This window comes from Cyprinodon variegatus, unplaced genomic scaffold (assembly GCF_000732505.1).
Source record: "Cyprinodon variegatus isolate N-32 unplaced genomic scaffold, C_variegatus-1.0 Scaffold923, whole genome shotgun sequence".
NCBI classification, from domain to species: Eukaryota; Metazoa; Chordata; class Actinopteri; order Cyprinodontiformes; family Cyprinodontidae; genus Cyprinodon; species Cyprinodon variegatus.
Genome location: NW_015151376.1, coordinates 178,760 through 188,005, shown reverse-complemented (window position 1 = coordinate 188,005; position 9,246 = coordinate 178,760). Strand labels below are relative to the sequence as shown.

The 9,246-nt window shown below is 37.9% G+C and overlaps 1 protein-coding gene across 1 annotated transcript in view; it reads right to left on the bottom strand.

Moving 5' to 3' along the window:
- The window catches only part of LOC107099953 (collagen alpha-3(IX) chain-like), a 56,194-nt gene that overhangs the window by 19,038 nt on the left and 27,910 nt on the right, over positions 1–9,246 (bottom strand). Inside the window, exons 8-15 of the mRNA XM_015398284.1 lie at positions 6,495–6,566; positions 6,245–6,289; positions 6,127–6,162; positions 6,016–6,039; positions 5,876–5,929; positions 3,394–3,465; positions 1,909–1,947; positions 1,723–1,779 (exon numbers count right to left, since the gene is read on the bottom strand). Coding sequence (XP_015253770.1) covers positions 1,723–1,779; positions 1,909–1,947; positions 3,394–3,465; positions 5,876–5,929; positions 6,016–6,039; positions 6,127–6,162; positions 6,245–6,289; positions 6,495–6,566 — 399 coding nt within the window. The remainder of the gene's footprint in view (positions 1–1,722; positions 1,780–1,908; positions 1,948–3,393; positions 3,466–5,875; positions 5,930–6,015; positions 6,040–6,126; positions 6,163–6,244; positions 6,290–6,494; positions 6,567–9,246) is intronic.

The following is a 9,246-nucleotide window of genomic DNA, read 5'->3' as shown; positions in this document are numbered from 1 at the left end:
AAGGTTTAATCAACTCATTAAGTAGAAGACAACAAATGCTGGATCTCACTGGAATTATTTATATGGACAAGGTCCAACAAGCTTATTCTAGAAATATTTAACATGAAATTTAAGTCTTTCACATCCTTAGTAAAATATAAGTTACCAATATACAGACAAGGTCAGAAATCTACCCATCTTTATCTGTTTTTATTGTAAGTGGTAAAGACGTTTGTGTAGAGGTCGGGTCTGTTAGACTCAGTTTTCAAAGAATTAGGACAGAGATTGGCAGCTAGATGCTACTAATAAAATGCATTTATTACTGATTACCCAGTGTGAGCAAGAAAAAAATATTTAGAAAAGGTTTTTGTTGATTTGCAGTTTAGAGTAGAGAAAACAATTAAATGCGGAATATTAAAATTGGTTCTTATTTGCATCAACATTGACTATGCCTGACCCTATGCATTAGAACCATCTATTTTTTTTGTTGTGTTCTTGGGCAAGACACTTCCACCTGCAATGGCTACTAATGGTGTTCAGAAGAACTCTTGTCCTCGCTTTTTCAGTGAGCCCAGGGCAGCTGTGGCTTCCATGTAGTTTGCCATCATCAGTGTCTGGGTGAATGACTGATTATAGTGTGAAGCGCTTTGGTCAAGTCCTCTCACTTCAAAGAGAGAAATATAATTACTGGCCATTTAACATTTTTCAGTATGGCACCTTGCAGAAGCATTAGTCATAAGAATAAATAAACTGAAATGAACTGGGTAAAATGGAATTATATTAAACTGAATTTTGGAGAAATTGGATTGGATTGGTATCTTTATTTCGAACACGCAAGAGAAAAAAATAAAAAAATAAAAAATAAACGAGTGTTTAAAAACATTGGAGAGAAAAACAACAAGCTACCCTTCTTTCCTGAGTTAATTGACCTCTATTACATGTGCGAAAGGAGTAGGAAGGAGTAAAACTTATGTGCTCCTACCCCTTTAATTCATTTATTTCTTCAATTTACAATATTTATAATTATGTTGGTATATATATCCATATAAATACATACCTACCTACACATATACGTGCATAAATATATATACACATATACCCTCATACATGTATACAAATAAACAAAACACAAACAAAACTTTCTACAAATCTTCTCTATACCTTTTGAAAATAATTTCTTTGTACATTTTTTGAAAAAGGAATATGTTTGGGCATTTCTTTAGGTTCTCATTTAGTTTGTTCCACAATTTAACTCCGCAAATTGATAAACATAATCTTTTCCTTTCTGTTTTACATCTATTGGTCTTAAAATGTCCCCTTCCTCTTAAATCGTACCCTCCCTCCCTTTCAGAGAACATCTTTCGTATATTCCCAGGCAATAGGCTACAGTATGTCTTACTTTGAACATGAATACTGCAATTTGGTATTCTATTAAATCCTGGTATTTTTGCAATTTAGATTTTAGAAATAATCAGTTTGTATGATCCCGAAGTCCGGCGTTGTGAATGATTCTTATTGCTCTTTTTTTGCATTATGACTAGTGGCTGTAGTGAGTGTTGATAAGTGTTTCCCCAAACCTCTAGACAGTAATTCAAATAAGGTAACAGTAGTGAGCAGTATATGATGTGAAGTGATTTGAGATCCAGAATGTTCCATTTTACTTGACAAATATCTTTATCTATTGAGAACATTAACAGATATCTGAGGAGGAAACTCATTTAAACGCTTTTTCACATTCCTCACCTTCATCCCTGGCAGCCCATGCAGTCCCTGAGGTCCAGCAGGACAGGCGGCAGGACACTGCAAACACACAGAGACATGCTTCACTTTAACGGCAGTGGATCTCTCTGATGGAAGTTATCCTGCCACCACTGTAAATGTCATGCATCCAGGAAAAATAGGCTGTGTGTTAGACAGTAAAACACTCACAGATTCCCCACTTCCTTCAGTGTTGGCACCAGGCGGTCCCTAAAAGACAGCAGAGTGACACCTAAAGTAGCCCGAGTGGGAATGGATCTCATAAAGACACCACAGCTTGAAAACTCATGGTGAATGGGAGAAAAGGAAATGCTGCATGCAACATTATCAAAAACAAAAATCACCAAACACTTTTACTGGAACCGCATATTCACACCCTTAAAGTAGATAATCTCTATACATTTAGTGATGCAAAGTATGAAGTAAGAGCTCTGCCAAAAGTACGCATGATAATAAATACTCATATGAGCCGTTTTAGCTTAAACAGATATGTATAAACTACTCTCCATTCATTGAACTATTTATGCGTGCACATTCAATACCATGAGTCTTCCAATATATCACACCCTGTCATGTGGACCTGTTTACTTTCTGTGAGATGAAATATTTGAATGTGTCTTTTCTCAGCCTAATAAGAGTAGAAATCTTGTACCAGTCTCTATGCTGGAACGTTATGCAGGGAGTTAAAGTGGGGGTCACAGCGAGCAGTTGCCTCCTCGCTCTAGACAAGGGTGAAATATAGATATTATGCCCTTTAAGGTGCTTAAGACTCCCTCATGCCGAGAACGGAAGACTGCTGTTGTGAAATGTTCATCAGGCTAGTGAAACATTTATGTCCTTGATGAACTGAAGTTGTTTTTCTCTGAATATTTGTGTGTGAGAAAGTTCTTTATATGCAGGGGTGGGTTGGTTTCCCATGGGGGTGTGTCTGTTAGGATGTGTACCTGTGTGTGCTGGGCTTGGCCCAGTCAGAGCTTTTTCTCTACGTCTGCAGACATAAAAATAAATTTAAGCCTCCCTTGAAAGAATTGCCTGAAGTCTCAGTTTCCCTACAACTTCACATTTCTCAGGTTGAAATAAGCACACTGGGTAAAGTTGAAATAAGCACACAGAAACAGGTCAATAATAGGAGACTCTACGGCGCATTAAAAAGCAAGAGCGGGAAAGAAGGAGCATTGACTCATGGTTGAGCTATACTGGATAATCTGCATGCAATAAATATTCAAACATGGTAGAGTAGCTTAGCTGCCTGTGGTTTAAAGAATCTGCTTGTATCAGTATGTATTATGCATAAAGACTTTTGGCAGAGTTCAAAACATCAAACAAAGCCTCAGTTAAAGGTATGCTGTTGGTCAACATTGGCATTAAAAAGGTACATTTTAGATTTGATCTTTTAAGCAAAAATTCGGGCTGCAACTTTGCTAGAATTCAAAAAATTTCACACCAGTTAAAATTTAGCATCTGTAACTCTTTGTTTGCAATTGCCCAATTTACAGCAGGACAAGTTCTGTTTCCAACTGAGCATAAGCGAGTGTTGACAAGCAGCATTTGTAATCCCAGTGTATTAGTAAAGAAAATTTGAAGGGCAATGATATAGAAGAAATGTGAAATATGTGAGCACATAATCATTTCACACAAAGCCAGATAAGTACTTACCACAGGTCCTGGTGGACCTGGTGGGCCAGGAGGCCCTGGAACACCAACCCCCCCTCTAGGTCCAGGTGGACCCTGCAAGTTCCAAAGAAAAGCATGTAGAGAAACTCAAAACACATGTCAGAAATTTAATATAGTAATGGAACTCTTTGACGATGAAAAATATTCTATAGCCTTAATGCTTCAATAGGTCTAAAAATGTCTATTTTTTAAAATACCACTGTTAAGTTATTGATAACCTCTGCGAAGGTGTGGGTTATAAAACTGAGTTTACCTGCAATCCTCAAACTAAGGTGTTAAACTAAGGACTAAGGAAACTCTGGAGAACCCGTCCAAAGAGCTTAACATTTTACATTTTTTAATACTTTTTCGTTGAAATAAATTCTGGTCAGAAGTTAAGCTGCCAGGCTAAAAAAAAAAGAAAGAAAAAAAAAAGAAAAATGGTCAAGAATTGCACTTTGACCCAAAATGGCCGACTTCCTGTGGGTTTTAGGGCATACCTCCAACAGACTTTTTTTCATGATTCGAGGAGATCTACCTATGTGCCAAATTTCAAATCTCTGTGACTTACAGTTTCCCCCAACTCACGTTAGGGGGCGCTGTGGCGTAATTTGGGGGCGGCCATTTTGGATTCCATTAAAGACACGGGGGACAATTTACTGCCACATTTTTGTGAGTTTTTGAATATGCAAAGTCCCCGTAAAATGCTTTCAAAGTGCTACAAGAATAATAATAATAAGAAACTTTCGAAATACAATAGGCCTTCGCAGCGCTTTGTTGCTCGGGCCTAAAAAAAAAACAGTTTAAAACTATTTTAGATTTGGTTAAGAGATGAGAGCAGAAAATACTCCTTAATATATAATGAATTTTATTGAGAAATTACAGTTAAAATGTAAGCTTAGACTTTATTCCTAAAATTTTCTTTATTCTTTTTTTATATCTAGTCCAGTAAACTTTATGTGAATTGCCAAATCAAATTTCTTAGCTATTTGAGAAAAGGAGAAAACTCTGAGCTATTTGCCAAAAGATGTAACATGTTGTAGCACAGAGAGAGGGGCTCCATGCTAGCCTAGCAAGTAGCACTGTTTTCTTGAAGCTATAAGGTCCCAGGTTTGATCCAAATACATCATCCTGTTCCTAGCTCCTATCCCTTCACCTTTCACAGGGTCAACAGTAAGAACACTATCCAGGGTAGGAAAGGAGGTCCAGACTGCTGTGCTATATTCAGATACCATTCAGCTTTACAGACGTCATTACGAGCCGGACAGGCTCATAAATGAAGCTGGTCAGATTAGGCCTGCAGCCTTCAGGAAAAGAACTACCAGAATAAAAAAATCCAAAATAAAGTGAACAGCTGAATCTCTTTTATAAAACCTAAACATATAAAGTTGTGTTTATTAGTACCCAGGGGCGGAGTTACCATTAGGCAAAACTAGGTGGCTGCCAAGGACCCCAGGTCCCTGTGGGCCCCATAAAATTTATCATAGATATATGATAATTTGTGGTTTTGCTCAAAATCTTTTTGATATCCTCTTCTTTGAAAAGTGTCTCTGCAGTCTCCACTCAGAGTAGAGGAGAAAAAAGAAAAAAAGATGAAAAGAAGCTAGCATAGCGGTGGTGAAAGAAGAAGGTTGCAGAACAGTTGCATCTAAAGTTACCAAAAATAGCTAGCTTCCTCACTGAACCAGTGGCAAGCACTCAGCAGCAGAAACAACTGTTAGAGTTCAGATTTAAGAATAAGGTTTAAGTAAAGGAATGTCAGGAGGTCCCTGTCTCCTGGTCCTAGCTCCTTCCTAACTGCAAGCACTATTCAGATAGCGCTTATTATGGCGGCCATTACCTATGTGTCATTAGTGATTTGAGGAATTTGGATCAATCATTGGCCTGGGTTCTCTTTGTATGAAGCTTGCAGATTTACCAGGTGCTCCAACTTCCTCCCACTGCTAAAGCTAGTTGTTAAGCTGTTTGGTGTCTCTAAATTGTCCTGCAATGGTGGCCAATCAAGGATGTACCCTTCCTTTCACCCAAATACTGTCCAAAGAAAGGCTCTAAGCCCCCATGACTGGTTGGCAGAAGATAGATGAAAAGATGTACAGAAAAAGAGATTTGTTTTTATTTATATGTTAAATTTTACATCTATTATGTTTGAGAGCGTGTTTCGTTTACACCTTTCATTTTCTGGATGTGATTGGTCAGAGACCTGGAATATTTTGGGAGAATCTTTGATCATTAGAACTCGTTCGCCAGACATATTACACAGATGTTACTGCAAGTTTAAGAGTGGTTGTTTTCGCTTCTTCCAGATATGTCTATTTTTTTTTTAATGATTTTTTTTATTTAAGGTATGAAACATCTTTTGTTAAATTGTGAGATCAAATAACATTGCAGTGATTTCATGAAAACGATTAAAACTAAACAAAGTGCCATAATGGTGGTTGATACTTAGTTTATCCACAAAATGTGCTAATTGGATTCCAAATCTGACCTCAGGTCCGATGTTTCCTTCGTCCCCTGGCGTTCCTGGCTTCCCTGGAGGACCCTGTGAAGATGTTGGTTAAAGCCAACGTGCATCTAGTGTTAAACTAGGCTTAGTGAGAGGACTAAAATAGGAAAAACAATACATACAGCAGGTCCTTCACTTGCTGGACCCTGTAAAAAGAGAAAAAAATAGACAAGCAATTATAGTTAACATTTAAAATAGTAAATTCTGTAGACTTGTGGATATTGTCTACTTACAGGGGGGCCTGGGGGTCCAGGAAAGCCAGGCAGACCCTGTAAATAAAACCAGCAGAAATCAGTAACATCCCGCTTGGTTGCATTAGATACTGGAACCTTATTTAATTCAATTACTCACTCTTTCTCCCACAGGTCCTCTGGGACCCATAGGACCAATGGGACCCTGCAGAAGCCAAACATAGTCGATTCATTATTGCTGTTGCACTATCACACATTATACAAACCACATTCTGTGCAATTCATTCAGAGCTTTGGTTGGATGTGATCTGAGACCTAAAACAAACTACTTTACAGAGGATTTGCTTTTCTTTTCTTCAAAGTAATCCAGTCAGTTTTACAAAATGGGTGCCAGAAGTTGTGAATCTTACAGAAGATCCTGGAAGACCAGAGAGGCCTCTCTGTCCAGGAAGACCAATCTCCCCCTTCTCCCCTTTGCTGCCCTGGAAAACAGAAACAGCAACAATACAACAGCTTTATCTGCTTCTTGCATTCCCCAATAGTGTATGATACTCATAGGCAGAGTTAGGAAACAGTCAAAGATGGGCTGTGGGGGAAACATTAACAATCTTTTTTTTTGTTGTGTTTTTAAAACCATTTGGGTTTAAATGAAGGCGAAAAACTAATTCCTTGGGACAGTGGAACCTCACGTCAAAAGACACAACTTAAAAAGAAAAGTTAATGTGACATGAAAGCTGCCTCATGAGATCAGGGTTGGAGTTAATGTAGAAGGCAGACATTTCTCCTCATATTGAACCATAAAGTCCTTTTTTATAGTACTTTGTGAAAATATTTACCACATATCCTTTAAACATCTTCAGAAAGACGTGCACAACAAAAAGCATAGGGTGAATACGCCTTTTGCCCTCCAGCCCCCAGAAAAATCCCCTCCAAAACCAGCTACTGTGATGACCCCCCTCTTTATCCTGGGCATGCATATTTTTTTACTCTGACTCCACCCTTTTACTGAATTACAGGGTCTGACCACAAGAAGGCACTTCTCAAATCTTTCCACAAATGATGACGGAAAGAATATTTTAGTACAAAGATTGATGTTTTAAAAGGAATTGTAGGGAACCAGGCAATGGCCCATCAAGGAAAGCAGGGAAATTTTGAAAGGCTACTGCTGTATTTATGCTTTTAGAAGTGATCCAATTAGTACTGAGTCCATCTGTTTGTAAATAAATAAATTTAAAATGGAAACTATATTGATCTTTGTCTTATTAAGAATGCTCTATGAATAATCAAAGTAATTCACCTCTGAGAATATATAAGATAAGTAAGAGACAAACAGCTAACAACAGCTCCACACAACCCCTACTTGAAAAATCTGAATTTTCCCTCTTTCCTGAGTCTGTCCGTACTTGTCTAATAGTAGACTTGAGATCTCTCATTACTGGTGTTGTTTACAAAGCAGAGGTTACTGGAGTTAACATTGTCAGTCTTTACCAGTAAATGCATTTTTTTCACGTTTCCAACCTGAAAAGGGAGAGGTCTCTGCTAAATAATGTCACTTCTGGATTCAGGACTGTTGTTTGAATTGAGATAACAAACCTTTTGTCAGAGATATCATCAATAGATTTCCAATTAGAATATAGTTCAATTGAACTATTGTATATCTGGTTAAAGTCCCAAGGCAGAACCTTACAGAAAAAGAACCTTTAGAAGGTTGAGAAGAATTGAAGTGTGGATGTGATTGAAGATATACAACAACACACAAATGCAAGATTTTTTGCACTTAAAAAAAACAACTATTTCTTGATTTCTTTATATAAGGCATGTACTAGCTGCAACACCAAACTACCCGACCATTAGGAACCATACTTAACTGCAGTTTAGAGTCAGCAGTGTTATTCTGATTGTTAAAAACTTGCAAAAGTCCTTTAACCCCTTTTGTTGTACAAAGTCTCAAAGCTTTGTCAAAGAGCATAAGTTCCTTTTTGTGTCTCTGCTTCTGTTCCTTGAACCCCAGTCAGCCTCAGCAGATGGCCGCTCACACTGAGCCTGGTTCTGCTGGAGGTTTCTTCCTGTTAAAAGGGGCTTTTTCCTCTCCACTGTCGCTACAGGCATGCTTAGTGTGAGGGATTGCAGTCGAGACCATTAGTCGATCCAATCAACTGGTTTTCCTTAGATAGAAAACTTTGAATCAGTTTGACTGGATGATCTGGTTGAACTGTAAATTGCCTTGAGATGTCATGTGTTGTGAATTGGCGCTATAGAAATAATTGAAACTGAATTAAACAAACGGTATAATGAAAATCAAAGAACACAGCTGACAGGACAGGAATTCATTTCTAAATAAGAATAAAACTCACTTTAAAAAATTTCACATAGCTAGAGAACCAACATTTCTAGCTGCAACTAGGAAGAAAACGGTAATGTCTTAAGTTTGCCAATCAGAGGCAGTTTACTATCTAAGGTTGGCTCCACCCTCAAAGTGGCTAAAATTGAATATGAATGCACAGAAACAGGTCCACACACGAGTAGGAGAAGATCTACAGAGAGCAGAGAAGGGGCATGAACTCATGCATGTGCTTTACTGGGTGGGGCGTTATGGTATAGAATCTGCATGAGTGGAAACTTAAAATTCATATGGAGAGTGATTTACGTGTGTGTTTTAAATAAAACTTATTTTTGGAAGAACTCTGACTTCATACAAAAAAGCCTTGTTTCCTCATGTCTTCTATCTTTGCATTTAAATATAGAGAAGCTGGTTGTCTGCCTGAGTGAAGATGCCTGCCACCCAACTTATTCATTTAAAAATAAATGTTGTCAAACATTGGTGGTATGTTTGTGAAGGACAAATTTTGGATTGTGACACTAATATTTAAAGAAGGCAATGAAACCTTCTAGAGGTCTCCATAGGTCAACCCCACCATTCATCTTCAAATACAGAAAAGGTGTCAATGAATTCCGCTACCTTTGTTTTGTTTGAGATGCTTTTATTTTAAAGTTATCGAACAAAGGTCAAAAGGTCAACCAGTCCTACCAACATTAAAGGAATAGTACACCCAAAACATGATTAGCCTTCATTTTCTACTCACCCCCATACTGAACAACACCCTGGAGTACTTTTTTGATATCTCAAATGCATCTGGAGATCTGGGAGGCTTCTTGCTGTCT